At 43.2% G+C, this 27,680-nt stretch overlaps 3 protein-coding genes across 3 annotated transcripts; 2 read left to right on the top strand and 1 right to left on the bottom strand.

Annotated features, from left to right (window-relative positions):
• Positions 1-266: 266 nt before the first annotated feature.
• On the top strand, positions 267-4,547 carry LOC116288753 (uncharacterized). The gene is made up of 4 exons (XM_031695579.1): positions 267-559; positions 1,726-1,891; positions 2,641-2,833; positions 3,571-4,547. The coding sequence occupies exons 1-4, from the start codon at positions 339-341 to the stop codon at positions 3,900-3,902; spliced, it is 912 nt and encodes a 303-aa protein (XP_031551439.1). The 5' UTR covers positions 267-338; the 3' UTR covers positions 3,903-4,547.
• Positions 4,548-6,034: 1,487 nt separating this feature from the next.
• Positions 6,035-27,526, top strand: LOC116292195 (uncharacterized). Its single transcript, XM_089025506.1, has 4 exons — positions 6,035-7,293; positions 24,928-25,229; positions 25,658-25,859; positions 26,374-27,526. The coding sequence occupies exons 1-4, from the start codon at positions 6,035-6,037 to the stop codon at positions 26,546-26,548; spliced, it is 1,938 nt and encodes a 645-aa protein (XP_088881632.1). The 3' UTR covers positions 26,549-27,526.
• LOC148904283 (uncharacterized) lies at positions 21,969-23,096 on the bottom strand. Its single transcript, XM_089025457.1, has one exon. The coding sequence runs from the start codon at positions 23,094-23,096 to the stop codon at positions 21,969-21,971; it is 1,128 nt and encodes a 375-aa protein (XP_088881583.1).
• Positions 27,527-27,680: the final 154 nt, after the last annotated feature.

Below are 27,680 nucleotides of genomic sequence, written 5' to 3'. Positions count from 1 at the left end.
CATTTTTTGAATTGACTGTATGTTCTGGGCCAAGGAGTCGAGAGTCCGGAATTTACTAAACTTCGAACCCGAAGACCTTTAGTATCAGGTTTACCGCTAACCAATAGCGATCAGGCCCAGAAACGCGCCTGCAAACACAGAGTAACAGTCTGCATCAATGAACTTAACATATAATGTATGCATCTGTGCATGCTATTGTTCTCAACCGTCTAAGCCAAGCTTCCGGTGCGCTGCAAAACACTCGTTAGTTGATCTTGTCAGACAATAGCTACTTAGCTCTTTTATCATAAGATTCTCTAAAATTTTAGCAAGTGAAGGAAACAAGCAAAAACTTAGCAATGAAGGAAACAAAAAAAGATTCAGAAGAGCTAAGGAATCAGGAGTTTCCAAACCAAATCATAAAACTAGACGTTGGAGGGAAGATTTACAAGACGTCCATCCAGACAATCAATAAGGATCCTGCATCAATGCTCGCTGCTATGTTTTCTGGACGATTCAAAATGAAGTCAAGAGAAGAAGATGGTTATTACTTTATTGACCGGGATGGCGACACTTTCAGGTATTATTGTATTTGGAATGCGGCATGTTGGATTGTAAATGTATTTTTTTGCCATCAGCTGATCCTTGATCCATCCTTCTTGATGAGGCTTGTTTTCACAGTTACTGAATAGAGGGAGATTACTATGATTTAACTTGTATAGGGTTGCGATAGTTTTTATTCATGACGAATTGTGCGTAGACGATAGCATTTTCAAATTAAAAACCGGCTCTTATAATATGCAACTTACTGCAAATCAAACAGCGCATTTTTATTCATTTGGTTACCAGTACCGGCCTATGAAATTTTATTCTCAGATTCAATCAAGTGCGCATCTTTCAGTTCTTTGCGTCCGGTAAAGAAGAAGAGACATAATTAGAGAACAAAAGGCGTGTGGCCATTGTGCCGCGAAGATACGCGTCACTCTGAAGGAAAACAACGCCAGCGCACTGAAACAGATAATTTGTTTGACTATAATAACGCCTTCAGCTCTACCTTTGGCGGCCGCAAACTAAAAAAAAAAAGAAAGAAAAAAAAAAAGACAACTAACGAAAAAGGAAGCTAGATTTTACTCTGCAAAGCCTTATTTCAGCTATATTAGACTCCCTGGCCCGGATCACGCGGTGAACTTCATTAATTAACCTCGCACATGTTAATTTTCTGTTTTAGGATAAGTATATCGAACATTTAAATAAAAATGAATCGTCCATGTTTTACGAGGGTAGCATTGAATAGCCAGTGGTTAACAAGCAACCCTTTACTCACATAAAACGCCGCGTGCAGGAATCAACCCCTGGTGTCGCATTGGTGAGAGGCGAGCGCTAGATCTCGCCACTACACACCGGTGCTTCATCAGTTCCTATACTGACTTCCATCGGTCTTGATTTTACTATTATTAGTTCGATGGAAGAAATTTAATTCAAAACGATAACATTTATTGTCGACTTACATAAAAAAAAAGCTTGAGAGCCGGCGTTGCTTGGCTGCGGCTACTTTTAACACTAAACCATGTTGCAAGACGTTTTTGTTTTTTTGTTGGTTTTTTTTTTTTGCAATTTTAGATATGTTTAAAATGTTTCAGGTACATTCGAAATTATCTGCGCAATGGTGCGCTTATTTATCCATAGCACTAAACCATGTTGCAAGACGATTTTTTTAAAATTTTAAATAGGTTTAAAATGTTTCAGGTACATTCTAAATTATCTGCGCAACGGTACACTTATTTATCCCGATGACGTGACAACAAGACAGGAAATCCTTCAAGAAGCAGAATTTTACCAAATACAAGGAATAATTGACGACCTAGAGTCACCGGTCTTGCTGAGAGAAACGTCTGTTATTGTAAAACGTAAGGTAAGCTAGACTTGAAAGAAACTTATTCTTATTCTAGATGTACTTGGCCAGGTACTCGCTCGATATTTTTTCGTTTGTGATTCAAATTTGGAATGTGCGCTTCCGTTTACGTCAGATTTCCGAGAGTTTGGAAAGGAAGGAAATCTCGCGGAAAGGTGTCTGTACTGAAAGTGCACGTTCCTATCATCAGAGACTTGAAGTAAAAACAAGAGCTGGTATACTTAGAACACCCCGCAAATCATATGCACATACTTAATGACCATGACTTCTATTGTTGTATGCGTCGTTCTACAAAGAGTTTCGGATATCACAAGGTACTGGCTTGAAGATCAAAAGGTCATCCATGCAAATTTGACAACTGGACGCAGAAGCTTACAACTAGTGTCCTCATCTCAAGTTATTATTTTCTCGGGCTGGTTTTTTTAATATTCGTTTTGGTGCCAAATAACAAAGGTTGCATGCATTCCTCATTATTAGTTTCTCTTGTTCATTCCACAAACATGGCGGCTAAAGCTTTGTTCTCTTTTTCTCGAGGGATTGGAAAGCCGTTCTCAATACAATATAGATGGTCTGGGAAAACGATAAACCCTAAGAAAGATAGGTTAGCTGCACGCCAAGCGCGATGGCCCGGGCCTTTAGCTACCAGGGTCGCCATAAAAAGGTTGGGTGATTATAATGTTTCTAATTAACGCTATTATTAATTAACATACTTTCCAAATTTATCATCTGTCTACTCTAAAACAAACCAGGAACACGACACAGAGATAAGTAGTTGGTTGCCTACTGATTCCAAATGCAGTCTCTTATATCGTGCAACACGAGACGGCTGGTCAGCGATGGATTTCCACAGACTGTGTGATGATAAGGGGCACACCCTTGTTCTCATGAAAAGCAATGATGGGTACATTGGCGGAGGTTATACAACCAAATCTTGGGAAGCAAGTAAGTGAAGGGTTTTTTAATCCTAACCTGTTACATAAACCATATTTGCATGCGTATAGGAATCGGTTATCCAATTAGATCGCTCTTTGCGGGGCCGTCCTTCACGAATTTGCAAGATGTGATTCTATTGGAGGGATACAAATCAACACAGAGAAAGCTACCGAACGCAGACTGCGCTACACAGTTGATTCTCTTTAAAAATGATATATAATTGTAAACTAAATTCAATCATGACATGACCCTATACCCTGGGTGCTAGAGATTCCTTGTTATTTCTTGCTTTTGTTGTAGTTGTTTTCGAGAATCGAAGCGAAAGTGGTAAAATTTGAGTCGATTTCACTCAAGTGTCCAGGGGGGCTTCGCTACGCTACTTGCATAGACAAGCACCTCTGGAATCCAGGGTAGATATATACCCCATATAGAAAAAAAGGCTTTTAAAAAGAGATTGGTGTTTCCTTCTCTATTATTATTTTTTTTCTTTTTTGTTTGTTTGTTTGTTTTGTTTTGTTTTTTTGTTGTTGTTGTTGTTTTTGTTTTTTTTGGTGGGTTTTTGTTTTTGTTTTCGTTTTTCTGTTGGTTTTTTGTTTTTGTTTTTTGTTTTTTTGTTTTTTGTTTTTTGATTTTTTTTTTTTTTTTTCTTTTTTTTTGATTTTTGATTTTTTTTTTTTTTTTTTTGATAAGCATCCCAAACCAAGAAACCCCATTAACTGATACCAGATATTATTTACTTTTAACAGGTCGATTGGAAAAAGCAAAGCAAGACAAAGACTCCTTCGTGTTCACTCTTACCAACCCTTCCCAACACAAACCTACCAAACTCAACAGTAAACCTGATCTACACAATAACCGAGGTGGCATCGTGTGTTCTGAACTAGCTGGACCTTACTTTGGTACTAGAAAATATTTCGACCTTAAAGTTCTTCAGAGTGATATGATTAATAAGAATATAAGTAACTATGTTGATTTGGGCCATGGTTTCGAGTGCCCCGATGGTCTGCACACTAAGATGTTCATGTTTGGTAAGGGAACCTTTTCTTTAAATGAAATAGAAGTATTTAGTGTTTATTAGAGTGAAGGCGTTTATCCCGTGAAATAGATAGAGATCTAGATGATCACATGTTAAGAACTTTATATCGTTTTTATTCACGAGTTTCCATCTGATGCCGCGAACGAAAATATGGAAAACGAGTCAATAAGAGAGATATCAGGCTCTTAGCATGTAATAATTCGTTTATTACACATTTAAGGTCGATAGAATGACAAAATTTACAATTTCCAGTTCACCCGCCGTGAAGTGAATGGGTCTCCTGTGGACGCATGCGTGTCGTTTTGGCGCGCTTTTTTGATAGCCCGAAGCAAAGCACCTGTATCACTTCACTTATATAGTTTTTAGTGGCCTTGGTCATTGTAGTCGCACTGTAAATTGATAGATTGATTTTATTTGGCCCGTGAAACGATTTGGAATAATTAGAGTCCGATTGGAATTGTGGGGGACTGAGTGTTTTCTCGTTAAAAATTCAATATACCCTTAGATAGTTTGCCAGCACAGCTCAAAGTTAGTATATCAAGATATTAACTTTTTGCGAACTACTAATTAAAACCACAAACAATTTACAGCTTACGACCCACAATTCCTTTCGGTCTCAGATTACAGATCTCCGAACGACAACGTTTTTTTGAAATAGGTGTATGTATACATGCTAGGGGTTGTGGTGTTTACATAGTGTTTCTGAAAAATGTAATACTGGTTTTATACTCAAATTTTATTGATCACTTTTAAAATAAAATCTATTGAAAAAATATTTATTCTCTTCGCTCGATTGATATCTATAATACAGATAATAATACAGATTGGGCTGCCTGTGGTTAGATGGCAGAACTCCCTTTGTTCTCGGGACGTGAATTATTTCTCACGTAAAACGATTATATTTTTAGATTGCCTTTTCTTTCTCCCCGCAAACGGCAAACGTGACCACGTTTTTATAGTTTTCCTGTATTTTACTTTACCTTTTACAAACCTTCTCACCAAGCGCAAATACTCTTTTGTTTTTCTACTACTTGGACCTTTTTTGCGATTCTTTTTTAGTAATTTAAAAGAATTTTTTACTGGTGAACTGACGTTTCACGTTTGCCGTGAACGTAAATCTAAAACTCTCTATTGTTCCTGCAGTTCCTGTCGTCTGACGTGGCTGCTGTCACGTCGCGTGATAGTGCAAAAACATCTAAAAATTCTAGTTTTTAATTTAAAAACTTCATCGCCACAGCTAGATAAACACATATTTATATAGTTGAATCCGTTTACTCAGTTGGCTCAATTTTGTCACTTTTACTATATTTGTAAAATAAAATGAAAATTTTGATGAATATATCAGTATTTACGTCGCTCAAAAGCAGGGGGACTGATTGCTTAGTCTCCCGAGCCAGAGGCTCACGTTAGAAAAGGCTTTCGATCGACACCAGATGGACTAGATTTTTAAAATTTAATTTTTAAGGCGGAAGGAAAACCGGAGAACATAGTGAAAAGAGAGAACCAATCAAAAAGCAACTTTAACTCACATATGACACCGAGCCCAGGAATGGAACACTTACCCGGGTGGCTTTGATGAGAGGCGGCGCGTGACACGTGCTTCCCATATTATTGCTCTGGCGGTTCACTGAAGAAAAAAACGACACATGCGCAGAATCATGAAACTACCTGACAACGTTTAGTGTGGGCAGTAGTTGTTTGGGACAGCGAGAAGTACTGTTGCTGGTAGAAATTACCGTAGCAAAACTAACCTGGTTAGTCGTCTCATGCAAGCGTCAACAATATTTTGGAAATATTATCAAATGAACAGTACAGAGTCATGAATTGTTAAACTGGTCGAGGCGCGAAAAATAACAAAAGCAGAGCGGAATGAACCTAATCGTTACTGAATAACCGGCTAATGGTGCCATTTGGAATATAGCGTTTTAACCTCTTTAAATTCTTCTATAAAAGACCGTACTTGGATATGTACGTGGGAATAATAAGATATGTTACTCGGCAGACGTGTTTACACAGCATTCATTTGATTATACATGGTTTACGTTATTGAACAATGGTTTCTTGCTGTTACTAATATCAATACGCTAGTTGGTCGCTGCGTTGAATAATCCTACCCATCAAATGGTCACACCAAACGTTTAAGTAAATCTTTCGTGCAACCGAAGTCAGCAGTGATGGCTAGGATATCGATTTACAAGCAAACCAAAATCGTTTTTATGGCGTTATTTATTTTATTTCTATCGTTAAGTATCTATCGCGTGTTTCAAGATTTGACCCTACAAGAAAGACACGCAAGATTTGAGGTACTGGTTTCTGGAAGCCCTTTGTGTGCTGCCAGTGATGAAGTGATAGATCGCTTAGAAAGACTTACAAAGGATTTAATACATATTAGAATGATTGTTGATAAGGATCCTACAATGGCAAAACAAATAGATAGTTACTACAATAACCTGCAAAAGTTATACAGTGAAATTCAGATTATCACAAACAAACAGCCTCGCTCAAACAGACACAAAAACGACCAAGTGAATCTTCACCAAGATGATATCACACCTGTGGTGTGCCCAGAGATCTATCATGGGCCTACGTTTGGATATCCTATGTATAATAAAGGATTCGATACAACAAATTGTTCGACAAAGGTTCCGGTCAAGGATCTTGTTACTTTAATATTTGACGATGTACCTGTTGCACGGAGATCAGATGAAGGCGAGATTATCGCTGATCAACCACCGTACTACTATGAAAAAATGGTTGAATTTATTAACAATATTGACCAGTTTTACCCTGGTATAAAAATGAATATCGTCGTTAATAAAACAGAGAAAACATTTAGAGGACTGAGAAACAAAATTAGAAGAAAAGCTTTAAATTTTACAAATGTCGGGGTCGTTCCGCGTGGTCGGGTTCTTCAGGAACTAATAGAGCAGGTCGACACTCCGTACCTGGCAATTGCAAACCAACTCAGCCATTTTACAGGCGAAGTAAATATTGACAGATTGATTCGTGTGCTTTCAGCTCGTAACTCAACTCTTTTCGTAGGCGGAAGCTCCAGAAATCTTACTGGACATTGGTCCAATAATTGTCAACGTCTTCAGCTCAGGAATTTCACACTAACTTACAAATCAGGTTATCAAAGATCTTTCAATGAGTGCTTGGTATGTGATCATTTATCAGGACCTTTTTTGACAAGAACTAAAACTTTGCTAGCAATGAAATTCGACCAGACTCTAAACTATGGTATTTACGAGGACTTGTTTCTAAGATTGAAATACCAGCGTGCAGCTGGTAGTCATGGTGACAGAGTTCTTAGTTGCCCGGATGTGATGTTTCACGTGCAGAAAAAGAACGTAGAAGACATTGATTTGCAACAGTTTGCCAATCGTCACGTGATCAGAAAGATCATAGAGGCTGATGGGAAGGTTCGATGGTATGGTTGAGCAGCAGTTAGGCGGAAACGCGAAGCGCCGGCATTGCCAAAAATCACAAGTCGAAAAACACCAGGGGGGGGGGTGGGTTTTTGGAGGTCGGTAATCCGCCCTACAGGGGGTCTTGCGCGATCCGCATGCAGCGCGAAATGTGCCTAACTGCTGCTCTGTTGGGGTCGCAAACAGAGGGAAAGATATCCTTTAGATATACATGGCATCCGTCAACGACATTCAAAACGCAACTGTGCGCAGGCTGGGAAATCAGGTGATGGATAACTCAGATGCGGATTTTGTCTTCGCGACGTTTATGGAGGGAAAGACAGACAAGACGATGAATCACGAGATGGCTGAAAAGATAATCGACAGAATGCCGGACGGCGACTACCGTTTGGAGTTGACGTTCGTGAAGTATTTGGACGGCGAGTGGGTGATAGAAAAGGGCCGTAATCCCATCAGGGCGTCTGGTAAGCAGAGTTTGTTCGTCTTGAATAAGCAAACGAGACCAGGGGCATTAGAGGGGATTGACATGCTATTCTATGAGGTCGCTTACCCGGTTACCGTTGTCATTTACGGCGCGTACGAGATTAAGGAGCCGGATGTCAGAAAGTTGCAACCAATGCGACATCCGGGGAATTGTGTCGGGAAGTTAGTAAGGGGGTTCTTTGAAGATGCCTCTCGTGGTGGTAAGCTTACGCCCAAGAGGAGAGAGGCCATAAGGAAATGGGAAAAGAACACGCATAAAACCGGAGGTACCATCAAAAACATCCAGAAGTTAGAGACGGCTTTAGAACGCCGCATACACGTGAAGGATATCACGGGCGGCTACATCTACGAAGGGACGGAAAAATATGGAGGTAGAGGTGCTGCTATCGTCATCTACCAACACAATGGACATGCTTGGCGAGAACTTGGGTTCCCCAAAAAAAAGGAAACTAAGGTTTATAAAGCATCGCCGTTGGCAGAATTGGTCCACGAGAATTCCGTTTGGTTGATGGACGCGGAAGGAAGTCAGTTCATGACGCAGGATGGTACTCTCTACCGCCCTGAAGTAGAACACCAACGTATTCAAAGTGCGTGTGCGACATTAGGGGAAGACTTTTCAGACGAGGTCTTAAGCAGCCGTAGTTTGGACTTCCTAGCTGCGAAGAAAAGGAATGGATGGAAGTCAACACCTAAGGAATTTGGAGACATAGCCAAAGCCTGCGTAGAGCACGGCCATGGAGGTCTGTGGAACATGGAGTATGACGAGAACGAATACGTCTCCTTAGACATGAAACATTGTTACCCTGCCAGTTTTAAAGGCCTTGGGGATTGTAAGGAGTATTACGACCGCTACGGGCATCCAGACTCACAATTCTTTCGTGTGTCTTTGCCAGGTAAATACGACGCCCCAGCTACGGGGTTCGTGCGGTTGACCACGTGGAAGTTAGCAAAGGGCTTACATCCAATAATTTACGCGTGGTATGGGAAACATCTGCAGGAGAAAGAATGGATTCCCATACCCCTGCTGAAGTTTCTCGAAGAGCGCGAGCTTCTCACATACACCGCGCATGAAGCCATACTTTGTCACTCCGCATTTACGCAATGGTTACCGGAGCATAACCCCACCGCCAGAATCGTCATAGGAAAGTTCACCCAAGGCGCGAAAGAAGGAGAAAAGCACATGCAGCGGCGTTTGATAACCGATGACGGAGAGTTGAGCTTCCTCGTAAAACGCGCACATGAGCAAGGAACGATGGTGTCCGTAGAGAAGTGGAATTATTTCATAGAAGGTAAAGGTGAGCAACGATGGAATGCGTTGTGCTATTATCAAGATCATCGCCCGCAATATTACCATTTGCGCGCCAGCATGCTCGCATATGCGCATATTAATCTATTGTCAATGCTGTTGCGGTTTGACAAAGAGGACGTTCCACGCGTGGCCACTGATTCCCTCTACGTGAAGCCTGAAGTGTTAGAAAAAATGCAGGAGTTTTACACGGAGGACGAACTCGCGGAAAGTGGTCAATGGCGTATAAAAGATGAAGAGATAAAAGCCTGGAGAGAACGTGTGGAATACCACGGGGAACACGTAAAAGGTGCCGTCGTTCCCACTGAGGAACCATTGCCATCCGTTGTGGACCCCATTTCTTACCAACGCTTTTCGTACCTGTACGGGCCGGGAGGCAGCGGTAAGACCACCAGGGTTTTGGAATTATTTCCTCGCGTGAAGGTGTTAACGCCGACGCACCGTCTGGAACGAGAATTGACGGAGATGGGTTACGACGCGCAAACGTACCACAGCTTCTTTCGCTGGAACGGTCAAAAGTGGGTGCCAGAAGCAATACGCGACATACCCCCGGTGATATTATGGGATGAGATTTGCACCGTGCCATTAGAGATCTTACAGGAATTCGTAGACTTCCTCCGCGGAAAGTGTCAAGTGATATTCGCCGGAGATCCATGCCAGCCGCCTCCTATTTGCGGAGAAATGCCCCACGAATGGTTAAAAGGAATTGTAGACCATGCAGAGGAAATCAATGCTGACTACCGCAGTAAGGACGAAGTAAGAGACTTAAAGGCGGCATTGAGGGGCCTCAGCGATGCAGAGCAAAATAAGACTTTGCGTAAGCATGTGCGGGCAAAATCTTACGAGGACTTCCTTCACGCGTGGCATCCAGAGGATTTGGTGTTGAGCAGCAAGCGCGCAGCACAATCGCGAATACAGAAAGATTTATTAGAAGTACACCGCGAAAGATTCCCAAGCCATTTGGTGCCCGTTTGCTACAAGCCCCACGATACCCGCATGCAGAAGAGAGACGTGTGGGTGCCGGGCACCGACGTCCAACTGCGAAACGCGGTAACTCATGATAAAGTCTGGGTGCCTATGGGAAAGGTCGAAAAAATAACCTCCCATCCAGATTGGCGCTTGGGATATTGTATGACAGTCCACAGCGCGCAAGGTCTAACCGTAAAGGAAACCTTATGGATTATAGACCAGCGGTTATGTTGGAGCAATTTGATTTACACTGCTGTGAGCCGTGTGGAGCATGCCAAACAGTTGCGGAGGGCTTGGGGTCCGCAATTGCGTTACGATAAAACGCCAGAAGATATAGCAAAGGAGAACATTGCTAAGAAACTCCTTCGCTATAAGAGACACGACGAAGGAAAAGGCATGACGTTCGACCTATGCGTGGACGACGTCTATAAGAAAGGGGCAAGGTGTGCCAAGTGTAACATACCTCTACTATGGAGGTTTGACCCAAATGACGATCAGCAGTTCTCCGTGGATCGTATAAATAATAAACGCGGGCATTGCAGAGGTAACGTAAGACTGACATGCCTAGAGTGCAATCGGGCGCGTGGTGCTGCGCTACTTTGAGTCTTTGGGGACTATGAGCAGCTCTTCCTTAACAAATCCACGACTTGGGCCATTTAGGTAATACAACACGGGTTGCCCTTCCTTGGTGACGGACTTCGAAATCTCATACGTTTCCAAAGACCAGTTAGGATCCGTGGCTCTCTTACTGCCACCTTCGAGTTCCCCCGGCTGATAGAGGTATCTGACCACTATGTTGCGGGGGAGCTTTTTTTCCTTCAGTCCGACCGCCCTCGAACTTCTGACGTAGGACTTGTGTTCCACGTGTTTCTTTTTTATGGCATCCTTGGGTTTCATTCCCGTAGCCCTGGCCGCCTCGTTGTTCAAAGCCGCGACGACCTGGGGGAGCCGCTGTGTCCATTCCCTGTTGCGTTTGGAGGGATCTTCCAGCTCTTTCCAATACTGGTATCCAAAGAGACGCTCGGCCAGGGTCTTATTAAATCTTTCGACGATGCTCTGACCCCTGTGGTACTCTGCCTCGGCTCTCCTAATCTTAGTGTCGTGGTCTTTCAGGGTCTTAGTAACCACGCCCATGAACTCTGTCCCCGCATCCACTTGCAGCAGCTTAGGCCATTTCAAAACGCGCTTATAAATCCTACCTAGGGCTTCTGCGACTTCCCCAGAATCCTTGCTGGTTATGGGTTCGGCGTCCTTGTATCTGCTTGCGATATCGACTACGGTCAAAGCGTATCTATAGGTCTTTCTTCTCACCTTGTCATGTGGTAAGAAAAGCAAATCCGCCTGATGAACTTCATTAGGGGCATTTACGGTAAAGCTGGGCCTGGGAATGTACTTAGGCACGGGAAGATAAACCTGCCAGAGGGTTTGTTTTTTTAACCAGTTCTTAGCCGTTTCATCTGATACCCTGGCCGCGGTCGCGAGTTTCTTAATAGCTGATGCTCCTTTCCAATAGCCTTCAGGTCCATAGTAAATCCTTTTAAGTTTGTCCTCTACGCGGCCCATTATATGAATTCCAAAACGAGATTGATCTTTCGCCCGTTGAAATCCACCGTCTTTCCGTCCACCTTAATGGTGATGTTTATGCTTTCTACCAAATTAGACAAATCATAGCTTAAAGAAATGGGAGTGTATTCTACCAGGTCAAATGGATTACCCTTAGGTGGAAACTTGGACATAAGAGAAGACTTTTCTCCATTGTTGTAACTATGAACCAAGTCGCAATAGACTTCGTAAGAGGATGCAACTTTCCAACTTACGGGAACTGCCGTGGTGGTAATTGCCTTTTTCGAGACATTTAATAAAGTTCCTAATGGTTCAAACTTTCCTAGGGTTACTGTAAGGTTCGTCATGTTATGTTTGAGGGTCATTTCGTGCGGCAACCCCGTGGTGAGAGTATAACCGTGTTTTGCTAATTCCTTAGCAAGGGTGATTGGTGTGTAATGTCCATCGGGCAGCAATACGCCTTGATAATTGCCGCCGCCGCCTTTATTCTCAGTGACCAAGGCATTGACTAAATTATACCAAGAATTGTACAAAGAGCAACTAACCAACCGAACCTTACAGGCTTTGATGGGGGGATTCAGATAAGTGGTAAAGTTATTCTTGTCGCTTTCCAAAAAGACGATCATTATATTAGGGGCATTTTACAATGCCCACGCCAAAGCCACGCCTCCCGCCAGCCCTGCGACTCCTACAAAGACCAATTCATTGTCTTTTTGTTTCTTAGAAGGCTGATAGTAATCCTTAAACTGAGGCTTTCTCATTCTAAAGTCGGGGTGCGCCTGCGCATAGAGCTTAAAGGCGTAGTCTGTGTTTTCGAAGTTCTTATCCGCCTGCATTTTGTCTTGGTAGTTCTTATCCAACCAATCCCTGTAAGCTTGTCTTTTTTCATTCCAAGCTGCCACGTCTCGCTGATATTTCTCCAGCGCTAAGTCGTGCCTCTTCCTCTCAGCGTTAGATTCTGCGTTTCTATCACCGCTAACTAATCTATCCAGATATCTACCACCATAATTAGCTCCAGTGAATGCTAAAGCTGCAATGACTCCACCTGCGACTAAGCTAACCATTATATGTTAGGCAGGTACTTTTCCTTCTGTAGGTAATTTCTTAGCATGATAGCCCCGCATACGGCAGCGGTAATCTTAGCAAAGTTACTCAGATTTTTACTTGGGTCCTCAGTAAGGTCCTCCTTTAGGACTTTCTTACCTACCCAACCAATACCGGCGATGATGGAGGTTGTGATAGCAGCTTCTTGGACGGCGTCAATTAATTTGGTTGACATTATATTACAAAGCGAGAAGGTTACTCCATTTCAGGGATCTTACTTTTTCTAACCTCCACGGGCGCGTGATACGTTGCGGCCTCCCACTTTACTTTTGGCTTCGTAGCCCGCCATTGTAAGTAAAGGCTGCCTGCTGCTATAGCAATTCCTAACGCGCCAATGACGTAGCCGGGATTCCAAAAGGATTCCTCTTCTTTCTCTTCCACCTTTTCCTCTTTCTTTGCTTTGTTCTTCCTGTTCATCTCCGCGAGCTTCTTTCCGGCAGCGACTCTGCCTGGAGATTTAGCCTTGGTGATCTTCTGCTCGGGCTGCTCTGGTTCACTCATTTATATCTAAGGACTTGAAGGACTTGATAAGTAACTTGAGAATGACTTAAGGATGACTTGACAATGACTTGACTAAGTACTTGACAATGACTTGACTAAGTACTTGACAATGACTTAAGGACGACTTGACGACGACTTGACTAAGTACTTGAGAATGACTTGACTAAGTACTTGAGGTGACTTGACTAAGTACTTGAGGTGACTTGATCAGGTACCTCAGTAAGTGCTGCCTGGAAGGCTTCTCTGTCCTTCTTGAAGTCCTTCCAAGATGTTCCGAAGGAACCTAGTACCTCCTTCAAGTCGACATGCTGAGCTACGTGCAAAGCCACAGAGGCGACTGCCATTAACTTACCGCACTTCAAAGACAACCAGCCGCAGGTTATCTTAAGTTCTTGGGCGATAACATAGTCCTCGCTTATGTCCTTCCGTAGTTGCTCCACGTCGTCTATGGGCAGTGCAAGTCCAAGCAATTTAGTCGCAAGTCGGATAGCGGAGTCTGCTACGGCGTCCGTGGTCTTACTTGCAAGGGCGGCCTCGTACCTCTTATGGAACTTCTTAACCTCCTCTTCTGACAACTTATTAACCTGCTCATGGGTAAGTTCCTTGCCTATCATTTCTTTGCACTTCCCCGAAGACACAAGGACGTTAAGTTGTTCCTTAAGGTTACTTTCATCTAGCTGTGTGGGGACTTCATCTAAGAGCTGCTCAATGTCCATATACATTAGGAATCATAGATTCCAACCGTGTAGGGAAACCTCAAAGAGAAGATCATTTTGGAATGTTGGTGCATTTTTAAATGCCGCATGTATTCGTGTAACTGTTCCTTGCTTATCTCACCGCCGTAGTCAGAGAGAATGGTTTCCAGGTCACTCCGACTCGGAGTATAAAATACGACCAGGGAGCCTATGTTTTCCCTGAAGGGCTTAGAGACACTGGTAAGCTGCTGCGAGAGCAACCAAACGCTAATATTGTCGTGTCTGCCGCTAAAGGCGAGTTTAACGAGCTCGGAAGTGCGTCTTTTTACGTCGTCCCCGCAGGCAATGTCATCCAATATGAGGAGTGTCTGCGTATTCTTGGGGAATTGTTTGTGCCAAAACTTCAAATGGCTGGATAACTCATTAGGGTCTAAGATATCTACAAAGAAGTCGTCATCTTTCACTCCTATGCCCGTCCAGGTGCGGTTATTCACGTAGGTGGGGCATAATAACACAATATAGTCAAAGCGGTATCTAAAGGGTCCTAATAGCTGCTCTACCACGAACTGGGTCTTTCCGCAGCCGGTGGGTCCTACTATCAGAGCGTTACAAGGAATATGGTTCGGATCCATTATATATACGATGGACCCAGTGGAAGCAGTAAGAAGGATTGCCGCCGACGCAAAAGATAAAAGAGACACCATAGAAATGCAAAGGGAGGAGATCGATCGGTTAAAAGAGCGCGTGCAGGAATTGTATGATGAAATGTGCAGCCTGAAGCGCGCGGAGAGGTTTGGTGCCTTGTTGACGATGGCAACGTGGGCTAAAGAAAGCATTAAGGACTTTATGCGATATCCGCTGTAGAGTCGTTTAAAAGACACCTCAGAATGTTAAAGATAAGGTTGTTAAATTGTTAAAGATGTATGTGTCGTTTAAAAGACACCTCAGAATGTTAAAGATAAGGTTGTTAAATTGTTAAAGATGTATGTGTCGTTTAAAAGACACCTTAGAATGTTAAAGATAAGGTTGTTAAATTGTTAAAGATGTATGAGTCATTTAAAAGACACCTTAGAATGTTAAAGATAAGGTTGTTAAATTGTTAAAGACATATGCATGCTGCTTTAAAAGATGTCTTAGAATGTTGAGTATAAGGTGGTTAAATTGTTAAAGATATACACATGAGTCATTTAAAAGACACCTTAGAATGTTAAAGATAAGGTTGTTATATTGTTAAAGACATATGCATGCTGCTTTAAAAGATGTCTTAGAATGTTAAGTGTATGGTTGTTAAATTGTTAAAGATATACGTATGAGTCATTTAAAAGACACCTTAGAATGTTAACTATAAGGTTGTTAAATTGTTAAAGATATACTGCGTGTGCTGTTTAAAAGACACCTTAGAATGTTAACTATAAGGTTGTTAAGGATGTCTTGCATGTTACTTCTAAAAGACACTTCAGAATGTCGAGTATAAGGTCGTTAAATTGTTAAGGACTATTATTTCTTCTCTTAAGAAAATATACCTAAGGATATTTCTTTCCTTAAAAAAAAAGAAGAGATAATAGTCTTTAACAATTTAACAACCTTATCTTTAACATTCTAAGGTGTCTTTTAAATGACTCATACATCTTTAACAATTTAACAACCTTATCTTTAACATTCTAAGGTGTCTTTTAAATGACTCATACATCTTTAACAATTTAACAACCTTATCTTTAACATTCTAAGGTGTCTTTTAAATGACTCATACATCTTTAACAATTTAACAACCTTATCTTTAACATTCTAAGGTGTCTTTTAAATGACTCATACGTATATCCTTAACAATTTAACAACCTTATCTTTAACATTCTAAGGTGTCTTTTAAATGACTCATACGTATATCCTTAACAATTTAACAACCTTATCTTTAACATTCTAAGACATCTTTTTTCTTAGAAGTAACATACTTAACGATATAACAACCTTATACTTAACATTCTTAGGTGTTTTTTTAAAGCAGCATGCAGACATACTTAACGATATAACAACCTTATACTTAACATTCTTAGGTGTTTTTTTAAGGCAGCATGCAGACATACTTAACAATATAACAACCTTATACTCAACATTCTTAAGTGTCTTTTAAACGCAGCTGTATGCTCCCGCAGACCTGTTTTAAAAGACACTTCATAATGTTAACAATAAAGTTAAAAATACGTTATATTGTGGTTAAGGTACACTTAAGTATAAATGAACTGTTCAATGTGTAAAAAGGTGTTCAGCACCAAGCAAAGACTACAATACCACGTTCGTCGTGGCGTTTGCACAAAGAAACCAATTAGTAAAGTTTGTAAGGATTGTGGTAAAGAATTCAGCACCGTTCAAAAGATGCGACAACATCAAGACAAACGCATTTGTGGGCTTTGCAAGGGCTGTAATAAGGAATTCCCTAACACCTCCGAGCACCTGAAAAGGGGCGTCTGTGAACAAAGCAGACAGTGTAGTTTCTGTAATAAGATACTAAGCAGTCGTCAACGTTTACAGACGCATCGGAAAACACATGAAGTCAACTATCGGTTTCTCTTTGGGAGCTACGACTTGGAAGGCGTGGATTGCTACAAATGTGCGGATTTGATGAGTCGCTGCCCGCATAAAGAGGATTACTTAAGGAATCGCATAGATTACCATAAGAAGATAGTCCGTACTTACCCCTCTTTCGAACGCGCAGAAGGCGTTCCGTGGACTAAAAGGGAGTATTGGAGGCAGGAGTGCGACCGTTGTGGTTGCATCAGAGAAGAGGAACATATCTTCAACTGCCTCGACAAATAAACGTCCTTAACAATATAACAACCTTATACTCAACATTCTGAGACCCTTTTAGAATGGGGTTTGCGCAAACCCCATTCTTATTCTCATTTATTATTAAGAAAAATAAGAACCCCTTTAAAGGTATATGCTAGCCTACTTTGTGGCATTTCTGGGAGGATTCCTAATTACCCTTTCAATATATGGACTGTATTACGTGCGAACCACCAGCTGATTGCATTACGCCGCCGCGTAAAAAATACACCTGCCTTCATTGCGGCAAGGTATTTCTTGAAGGATCCCATTGGTGCTCCGCGGATCCTAAAGCGCAGCGGACTTTAGCAGACGTCCTTACGAATGCAGAGGACTCTCAGGCTCCCAATTAACCACGTCAAATACCCACCTGCCATCCTTTTTACCATGGCTCATAACATGGGTAACGTCCTGCCCTTCGATGGCGTACCTTATCCTATCGGGCGCCCAAAGGGTGTATGTTCTTTTTTTATTCTTTAAGACCAAACGCAGGCGGTCCAAGTCTTCAAAGACCACGTAATTCTTTATCTCGTAAATCTCCCCCACCTGCAAATCCCTCCAGTATGTTTGTATAAACTTTAACTCGTTAAATTTATCCTTGTCCATATATTCTATGAAATATCTTTAAGTGTGTTGCCAAAGTCTCCGAGGTTTTAAAGACCTTACAACACCACCTGCAGGGAATTCGTAGGTGTTCAGCATACGCAGTGATCTCCCTGCAAATGACATCGTAGTCGCTGCTTACGAGCACCTTATAGCCGTTTTCTTCATACCTCTGTAAGAGCAGTTGCTGATCCTCAGATAACCTGCCGTTGCCTTTTGGGGTCTTCAGCTCTATGCAGAATCCACAGTAATGTGTATGCGCGTTCAAGATCATTAAGTCGGGTTGACCGCGTTGATATCCTTTCTGCCAGCACTTTATACGTTTGCCGTCTGAATCCTGCAGTTCACCTAGGCCAGGGGCTATGAGCATTTGGGGGTAAAACTTGCGGATGTAGTCCACCACCTTTTTATGCAGGTCGAACTCATTTTCTATTTTGAATACCAACTTGTTTGGACCGTCGAAGCGCTTGTCTATTGCATATTTACCCGTTTTTCTTAGCGTAGGAAGAACGTCACCTAACACCCATTTCCTGAACTCCTTAGCTACGGACTTTTCAGATCCGAATATTAACTCATAAAGACCCATTTCAGTGATGTAAACGGAATGTGGTTGCGCATTAAGGGTGTCAGTCAGATTGACACCCTTTATAGACCTCAAAGTTACCTTGTTTTCCTCTGAGACGTGATCAGACGCCGCTTTTCTGGAATTTACGTAACCCAAGGCATCAGCCACGGACTTCGCTTTAAAGTACAGTTTGTCGCCTTGCACTATGCATTGCAGTTTCGTACCGTTGTTTTCAAATATTTGCAGCATTGTATACCTAAGAAATATTTTAACCCTAATATGCAACACTTTTAAGTTGGTTCATTTCCACGCTCAGTTGCGCGTCAGACACGACGAAGACGTAGCAGTTTATCTTGTCAGCGTCGCCCGCGGAGGAGTTCTTGGTGCGCTTGATCTCCAATGTTATGCCATCCTGCGTATTTACTAGACGTAAACCCTGGCCATGTAGGTCTTCGTCGTTGATGGTGCGCATATCAATCCACAGCGCATACTTATCCTTAAAGAATTCCTCGGGGTTAATTTGGTCGCCAAACTTGCGCTTTGCCTCCCTGTAGACGTCTGCGGGCTTTATCCCCTGGGAGTAGACCTTGTTTGGGACTCCGTTTATGTTCACGCCGACGTTAGTAATGTTGGGGTTGTGGAACGCTTCGGAGTCGCGCTTACCAGCCTCGTAGGGTTTGGCAAACACCAGCATTAACCCCGTGAGACTTCTTCGGGGGAGGTTAATGCTTTGGTTGATAACCTCATCCGTCTTATCCAAGAAGCTAAATGTCTTATACATCACCACGTGGTCGTAAAGGAATGCCTTGCCGGAGCTGTATTCCATGCCAGCACTGCGTGCTAAATCTTCGCTGTATACCGTTTCGTACTGTAGCTCTAAGTTGGTAACGGAATAGGGATGAATACTTCCGGTAAGTGCTGTCCCAGATGCGTCCATCTGCAAGATGTTTGTGGTATCCGCTAGGGTTACTTCAAACTGTAGTTCACTTAACTGCCTGGGATAATACACACCGTGATTCGTAATCACTTCAAAGTCCAGCGGTATGACATACTTAATACCATAGGCGGTCTTTATTCGCTTTGCGTCTGCTACTGCCGTTGCGTCACCAGAATCCGTAGGTTGTGTCTTAGTATCACTGCGGACCTTACGAAGAATGACGCTTCCAATTCCCTGCTCTATTCTTTGTGCGCGGTCGAAGGCCGTTAACCATATGTCCTTATAGGTGGTATACAGATCGTACCTATTTAAGTCCAAAAGGGATTCCCCAGCAAACTTGATTCTCATCTTAGAGACGAGGTTTCTGCCTGCGTTATTGACGACGTAAGTTTCTAATTTCGTGCTTGGTTGTATTGCTAGGTCAAACCTTAACGCCAGGGTGCCGGGTACTAAGACTAGGTTATCCGTTAGGCGGGGCACGCCTACGTACAGGGTTTCTCCAGGTTTAGCGCTAGAAGGTGTGAATGTGACCCGGTGAAAGGTGCGTTCTGCTTTCAGCCCGCCAACCTGCTTAGGTAATACGTTGGGATTTAACTTTGAGCTTATCATATATAATGGAAGTAGAAGGAACGGATTTTGATCCCACCACCGAAGAAGGCCAAGTCGACATTAATGACGAAGAATATGAGTCTTTACTTCCTAATGACAACGCAGACGGACGAGGCCTTTTTGAGAAATTGCTGAACAAGTATGGCGTCAGGGCCAGCGATGTTATGCGTTCTTTGAGAGATAAATTCAAGTCTAAGAACCCCCACACGCCCATTCCAGACTACTTACAAATGGAATCCCTTGGCGTGCGGTCGGACTTAATAGCGGACCTCATCGAGGACCTAAGAGAGCGATACCCAAACATAAACCTGGCTCTTTTGGACTTCCAAATAGGAGACAAAGGGCAGGTTCAAGTTAGAGAATCGGGTAGGGAAAAATGGCATAACCTGTATCAAAGGAGAAATACCAGCCTGCTTAACAACCAGCTTCCAAAAGGAGTCACAAATGCGCTGGGAACGCCCAACTTGACGATGCTAAGCACTTTGACAGAAAAGGAAACGGAAGCTGCTCAAAGGGCATTCCGTAGAGGTCTTTCGAACCCTGCCACTAAAGATGCCCTCAGATCCGCAATCAGACTGCAAGAGGAGCGCCAGGAAAAACTTAGCCAATTGGGGAGCGACGAGACTGCTGAAAAGGAAGCACTTAAGAAGGAAATACAGGAAAATAACATAACCATCGATGACCTTACGCGACAACTCGACTACGTAACCAAGAAAGAAGGCGGTATCGTCAGTCGCTTCGAAGCCGTCCAAGAGGAAAACCAAGCATTGCAGGAACGTATAAGAGAATTGGAAGACGAATTCATTAAACGAAATGAACTAACTACTAAAAGCCATGCCGACGAAATCGTAGACTTTAGGAATAGACTTTCTAAGGCGTTGGACGAAAAAAGCGACGCAAGGAATCAGCTAAGGGCTGCTTTGAATGAAGCGGCGGGAAAAGACACGGAACTACAGCGCTTAGGACAAGAATTAATGGAGTCTGTTGACAGAGAAAGGCAATTGATGGTGGACAAGGCAGTGGCGGAGGAACAAATACGGCAACTTCGACAGGCCGTCGAAGACTTGGAGTACGAAATAGATCGACAGCGAGTAATAATCGAAGATCAAACTCGCCCTGAAGAAGAAAGGGAGGCAGCCCAAAAGGAAGTAGAAACCCTTCAGGAAAGACTGGCGGAATTACAAACGCAAATAGAAGGTAAGGAAAGGGAGCTGGGGCTTACCACCAAGGAAAAGATAAAAAGAGCCCTTTTGAAGTATGGCGTTCCGCTGGCATTCGCGGTTGCTATTTCAAGCGTAGTAGGAGTTATCCTATCCGCGCTTAAGGCTACAGGCGCGGGCGTAAAGAAATTAGGCAATGGGCTGACGGACTTAGGGAAAAAAATGGCAGCCGGTCTTCCTGGGCTGCTGGGTTCGGTCGTTTCCTTGGCACTTAGGGCCGGCGGAGAACTGTTGAAGTTTGTGGGGAATAACATTTGGATCCTCGTAGTAGCTATTGGAGTGGTACTCCTGAAGAAGATGAAGGCTTAATCTTATCCTTGTGTATTACTGGTGGCTTATCGTCGTCGGTCGCCCGAGGCGTTCTCGACTGGGGATAAGTAAAGATAGTATTAGCCCCGCCTTGATAATGCGGAACTAGCGGCAGCACGCTCATGGTGCTAATGGACTTATGGCTCCAGGTCCTGTCGGGGGTGGCAGCGCCGCCGACGTAATTCATCCTTACGTTACCATCGTGGGATAGAATTTGCAGCTTGGCATATTGGCAGTTGGCTATCATATGAAAAGTAACCGGCGTTAAGTCTTCTCCGCTTAGCGGAGGGGGCTCCGACGAAAAATGGGTCGGGCTTCTATTGTTAACTTTTTTTCTGTATGGTGGCAATGGGTGGTTATTCTCGTCGACGAGCCTAAACCCCACGTTTGCACCATTACCCGTGTTAATGCTAATAGTGCAAATGATCAATCCCAAACCCCCAACTTCAACCCACATTCCGATGTCAATCCACTCATTCTTTTCGCCATATTCCTTTTGGTCTAAATGGAAAACATGATGGGTTTCCTTTACATGTGGATTCATATATTACAAGCTTAATACCGTAAGAGTGCTAATGGTAGCGTGATTATAGGGCTGGTCTCTTTGGTCATGTATGCTATTCACGGTGACGATTCCCGTATCGTCTACACGCATTTGTAATTTTACCATCCCATGGCAGTCGGCGACCATATGGAAAGTCCAAACGGATAGATTCTCAGTGCTGTTAGGGTTGGGCTCTACTGAGAAATGCGTGGGCTCTCTATTGTTCGTTTTTGCGCGCATAGGCTGCAGTATACCATTCTCATCCAGGAACCTAAATCCCACGTTAGCATGACTGCTCGTGCCAATGCAAATACTACATATTATTAACTTCCTTCCTGAGTAGTTCAAGTCTACAGACATTCCGGTGACATCAACCCAAGAGCTCTGTCTATAGTTTTTTTCGCCTGTGTAAGTCGTATAAACGCAATCTACTCCAGCTACGTAAGGGTTGTTCATCGCCATATATAATAGCTCAAACCAACACTTGCAGCTGCTAAGCCGGCTTTCAATAAGGCATGGTCAGATTCCTCTTCTTTTTTAGGTAGTCTCACGGGCTTCACAGGCGCTTCATGCACTTTTTTCGGTTTTTCATACACCTTTTTTGGCTTTTCCACGGCAGGCTTTGTTTCGTGCACTTTTTTTGGCTTCTCCACGAAATGTGGGATATTCCTGAGGGTGTCAGAGTTCACGTCATTCACACCAAACTTCATATCCTTAGTAGCGCGTTGGAGTTTGTTGTTGTAACCCACAACGGAGTCAGCGTTTATGACTAAATTGCTGGGCATTAACCAACAGCCGGGCGACAATGCGTAATCCAGTCGCACTTTAGACTGCTGCACCGCTAATTGATATCTCTGCACTGACTTCGAGATATCATTCTCGATAATAGCACCGTCGAAGAGAACGAGGAATACTTGTTGGGTTTCTTTTGACGCTCCAGAGGCACTCACAATAGGACTGCGGGTGCTAACTTGCGCACCTAGGACGCAGTAAACGAAAGCTTCAATGCTGCGGTTAATCCTTGCTTGGTTCTTTAAACCAATTCCTTTCGCGGCAACGAATGGTGCCCATGGATTGGTTTCTTTGCTTTCTATGAAGTAAATCAAAGTGCCCTTCGATGCTCTTCCACCAAGGTCAGAGAATTCCCATCTGCTGGGGTATCCCATTCCAGCCCTTTCTATGCTGGCTCCGACATATGCAGTGTAAGTGTAAGTTTCTCCGAGTCCGTGTGCGGCGCCTTCTTTATTACGAAAGTCGGGATTCGCTAGGTTGAATTCATTTTTCAAACGCTCCCATGCGACTTTATCATACTTATTATCCTTCGCGTTAAAGACAGTATCATTGGGAAGAGGCGCTCCTAGTTCAAACAATATTCTGCGGATGGTAAAAGCAACGTGAAATCGCAGGAAAGGAATGTGCAGCATATCCATGGCTACTCCACATCCTTTCGTCGCAGCCCACACAGCAAAGTTCAACTGCTGCGGCCAATACCGCATGTTAGGCCCCGCAAGCCATTCACGGGCTTCTTTACCTGACGTATGCTTGATGCGCGTTTCTCTGAAGATGTCTCTAACCTTCATCTTAAAGGAAGACTTACCTACGGGTATTTTTAAAGTGGTAACCAAATCTTCGAAACCCTTCGTGTCTTTATTATCGTAAAATGGATATTCTTCATCCGTAAGCAGTAAATTCTCTGGGAAGTTGGACTTTGGCTTTTCCTCATGCTTAACGGGTTTCGGCACGGGCGATGGCTTCCCAATAGTAAATCGCTGTATACCATCATCACCCAGTTGCACCAACTTCGCTTGTTCTAATAGCGAATTGCTGTATATCAGGTAGCCACCAGAGTAAATCCCATCAGACCTTCTTTCAAACATACTTGGGTCTACATTTGGAAACTTCTTCCTAAATGCTCTCCAGTTGGCATAATCCCGGTTGTCGTGATGTGGCTGCGCCGCTACGTCATTCCCAAAAGCGTCGTACATTAGTATATAATGGATGTTATACCTTCAGCACCTCAGTTGTACCCAGATGTTCCCACCATAGGTCCTACAGAATTGAACGCCGAGAACTTTCGTCTGAATAAAGCGAACTTAATATTGGCTTACTTGGAAGGGCAAGCGAAACACTATGAAGAGGTTAGAAAAAAGTACGCTAGAGCTCGAAGCATCTTGCATAAAATAGCCATAACTTCCGGCTCCATGTCCGTGGCTCTTACTGGCACCGGCGTCGCTACTTCTCTAACAGGCCCCGGAGTCGTCGTTGGCATTCCTTTAGCCAGCGTTGGCGCCGTCTGCGGCATAGTTTCCGCTGTCATGACAGGCGTCATAAAGCAATTGTCTGGTAAGATATCCAAACATGACTCGCACATAGCCCTTGCAAGAGCAAAGGCTAACACCATCGCCGACTTGGTCTCCAAGGCTCTGCGGGACCGCCGCATAGACGACACGGAGTTTTCTTTGATCCTCGCGGAGGAAAAGAAATACGGCGAATTAAAGTCGGGCAATAAAAAAACCATAGTGAAAGATCTTTCCGAGGAATCTCGAAAACAGATCTACCAGGAGGCAAAGGAAGATCTACAAAGAAAACTCGCTCAGTAAACATCTGCTTTGAAAAGAACGTAGGGGGATTTCGACTGCACATTTCATCTTCTCGGAATCCATTCTAATAGGGGGTGGTTGGGGTCTATTTGCTGGAATATTTCGTAAATTACGTCGGGGTAATAAGGAATATCCTTATCCAGCCGACAGAATAACCACTCGGCCCTTTGCATATCTGGGACATGAGGAATACGCCTACCGGTAATTTCAGACAAAAGATAGGGAATAGCTTTGTAATATTTCCCTAGCTTTAATTTTTTCAATGTCTTTCGTAGACTTTGCGGCGAGGGCTCTTCCAAATTGTCCACGATCTCCCGCGTGTCTAAATATACCGGATGTAAACCTTGGATATGACTCATCCAGTCTCGGAAGTATTTCAACCTCTTATATGGCGTTTTCTTACGACCTCCATTGGCGTAATACTGTTCTTTGGTAACATTTGGCACCGCGTTACGAATATTCTTACCACACTCGTAACACTGTGCTGACGTATCCTCCTCTATCTGCATTTTTTTACCACAACACCAAAAGGGTTCTGGCTTGGGCATGACGACTCTAGGTCTTAGACAAATTATGCAAAAGTCATTGGTGAACTTCTTACATTCATGCATCGTATATTTATGAAATATCTTTACCTCCATTTGCGACCCCAACAGAGCAGCAGTTAGGCACATTTCGCGCTGCATGCGGATCGCGCAAGACCCCCTGTAGGGCGGATTACCGACCTCCAAAAACCCACCCCCCCCCCTGGTGTTTTTCGACTTGTGATTTTTGGCAATGCCGGCGCTTCGCGTTTCCGCCTAACTGCTGCTGGTTGTCGCCGTGACGTCAAGCATAGGTCAGGTGACAGATGCGTTATACGAGATGGCCTTGCTGTTGCTCCTTGCTGCTTGGAGAATTTAGCCGATGCCATCAAGTTCATCATGTCAGAGTGTGACAGTAATAATGCCATTTGTGAACTGCAAGAAGGGACCTTGTTAGGAGCGGTTAAGTTCAACAAAGTCCTGCCCTGGGAGAGAGATGCTGATATCACATTTTTGACGTCTGATTACGAAAAGATTAAAGAAACAAAGAAGGCAATGGTGGAGAGAGGCTATCTATTACGTGATATAAGTAAGCGAGCACATACAGTTAGATATGTCGTAATCAGTATCTTCACTTCCAGTAGCTGAGAACAAACAACTAGTTTTACATCTTCGAAGGCTGCGCGCGCAGCAGGCAAACACAATATAAAATTTGTTTTGGTGCAAAAGAAAAATATTTGCTTCACAGCTATGTACACGACACGATATTTGCCATCGGTCGACTAAAGACTGAGTGAATCGCTACGCATGCGAGCGAGATATGTCTGACAAGCCAAGTCGAGAAATCTTGGCAGCCCCCTCATATATAGATCAGGATAAGATTGATACGAAACGGGACTACACCCGGGTACATACCGTATACGGACAGTTCTTCGAATTCCCAGCCCTTTTTAATCCGTTCTCTTGCTCAATCTCAGCCAAGTGCATACCGAACTGTTTGATTTTTTACCTTGTTAGGTTCGCCATGGTGTTGTGTAGAAGGCCGTATGGCTGGGGGGAAGATAGAAATCCTTGCTGATGGATGGTACATTCAAATGTATGGACAACACAAGATGGATTCAGAAAGACTCACAAACATGGGTGTCAGGCCAACAAAGGTTCAGTTCTGTGGAGACTGGGTCAACGTACCTGAAAACCTGGGGAAACATGTCAGAAACAGGTGAGGCCGCACGCATAGAGCAGGTTTCGTATGACTGTGACGTAAAAAAGGTTCGGTGTCGTTTGCGTGCCTTACCGATGATTTTATCATAATTTTTTGATTGGATTTTTTTCCCTCGCGCAACGTGATTGGTCTGGCCGTGTTCGCCCCGTGTTCATGCCGTGTTTCGGGCATTTGATTGGATGGAGAGTAAATTCTCGTGCAATGTGAATGGTCTGCGTGTGCATTGCCGTGTCACGACCGTGTTCGTGCATGTGACGTGAGCTTTTCACAGTCCGTACGAAAACTGCTCTAAAGGTTTTATATTGTTGCTGTCTTCAGCCGAACCATAATAATACCTACCCAAAGCATTTACGCAGAAAAACAGGTTGCGCAGGTAATCACATTGGAAATCTTACTACGATGCAATCATGTAACCGCGGCAAGAAAAAAAAAAATGAAAATACAAATACTTAGACGAAATTCCATTTTCAATGTAACTTATTGCGCGTATTACTGTTATATCTCTTATTAGGTATGGATATAACATATATAGACATGCAGAGCATTGGATGTCAAGTGGTGCAACTTCGGGTTGGATTGAGTACCATACAAAGGGTTTCAATACATGTCCAGTACGAGGATTCCATGGCTGTCTTGACCAGTATGAAAATGATGGATCTGTGCAGTTCGATAACTGGCATGGTTGAGTACCAAACAAAGGGTTTCGATACATGTCCAGTACGAGGATTCCATGGCTGTCTTGACCAGTATCAACCTGATGGATCTGTACAGTTCGATAACTGGCATGGTTGAGTACCAAACAAAGGGTTTCGATACATGTCCAGTACGAGGATTCCATGGCTGTCTTGACCAGTATCAACCTGATGGATCTGTACAGTTCGATAACTGGCATGGTTGAGTACCAAACAAAGGGTTTCGATACATGTCCAGTACGAGGATTCCATGGCTGTCTTGACCAGTATCAACCTGATGGATCTGTACAGTTTGATAACTGGCATAGTTGAGTACCAAACAAAGAGTTTTGATACATGTCCAATACAGGGACTCTAGGAGCAGGCGTAGCTCAGTTTGTTATAGTGCGCTAGTGCACGGCCTTCAGAGCTAGAGGTCCATAGTTCGATCCTTAGGAGCTCCACGTCTGTTTCGACTTCTCTATGTTCTGTGTAGCGTTAATAGACCTAGCTCTTCGGCTAGGGGTAATGTTTTCCCATTTCAGACCACATTTCATTCCCTAGAGTATCATTCCTTTGTTTAAGGCTTGCGCTCGGCTGCACAAGAGAAGACACATGAATATGGATACAGCTCAAACAAAAAATCTCATTCTCAAGGGAATGACACGTGGTCTGAAATGGGAAAACATTACCCCAAGCCGAAGAGGTCTATTAGCTTTAAATGCCCGTAAAAAGGAACACTGATAGTAAGAGGGGGTAGAGGGCGCACCTTTGAGCGCAATAAACATGAGGCCTTGGCTCGGAAGACTTGGGCAACCATTCTCCGCGTTATCGAAGTAAAATAATTTACTTTTACCTTTACCTCTATGGCTGTCTTGATCAGTATCAACCTGATGGATCTTTACAGTTCGAAAATTTACAACCAGGTCACGTGTTAAGCTATAACCAGTAGTCACCAGCCAGTCTCTTTCACATACATTTTTTTAAACTCCAAAAAGGAAAGATAAATTTAAAGAAATACATGTAGAAATAATAAATTAAAAAAGTTATAAAGATATATAATAATGATATTATTTCAAAAATTGTTGTAAACCCGTTTCCTCTCATTTGTTTACTTTTTTTGCGGGATGCCTGTGCTTTATCCATA

Source organism: Actinia tenebrosa, unplaced genomic scaffold, assembly GCF_029948245.1.
Source record: "Actinia tenebrosa isolate PJP-AT-01 unplaced genomic scaffold, QUT_ActTen_1.0 utg344__unscaffolded, whole genome shotgun sequence".
In the NCBI taxonomy this organism is placed as follows: domain Eukaryota; kingdom Metazoa; phylum Cnidaria; class Anthozoa; order Actiniaria; family Actiniidae; genus Actinia; species Actinia tenebrosa.
The sequence above is the reverse complement of the archived record's forward strand: the minus strand, read 5'-3'. Positions and strand labels throughout refer to the sequence as shown.

Bases quoted from the DNA above. Each gene is read 5' to 3' on its own strand.
- LOC116292195 (XM_089025506.1), top strand. From the start codon at position 6,035: ATGGCTAGGATATCGATTTACAAGCAAACCAAAATCGTTTTTATGGCG. The intron at 25,230-25,657 runs GTAAGCGAGCAC...TTACCTTGTTAG, and splicing joins CTATCTATTACGTGATATAA to GTTCGCCATGGTGTTGTGTA. The intron at 25,860-26,373 runs GTGAGGCCGCAC...ATCTCTTATTAG, and splicing joins GGGAAACATGTCAGAAACAG to GTATGGATATAACATATATA.
- LOC116288753 (XM_031695579.1), top strand. From the start codon at position 339: ATGAAGGAAACAAAAAAAGATTCAGAAGAGCTAAGGAATCAGGAGTTT. The intron at 560-1,725 runs GTATTATTGTAT...AAAATGTTTCAG, and splicing joins CGGGATGGCGACACTTTCAG to GTACATTCTAAATTATCTGC. The intron at 1,892-2,640 runs GTAAGCTAGACT...AAAACAAACCAG, and splicing joins CTGTTATTGTAAAACGTAAG to GAACACGACACAGAGATAAG.
- LOC148904283 (XM_089025457.1), bottom strand. From the start codon at position 23,096: ATGAAGGTTAGAGACATCTTCAGAGAAACGCGCATCAAGCATACGTCA.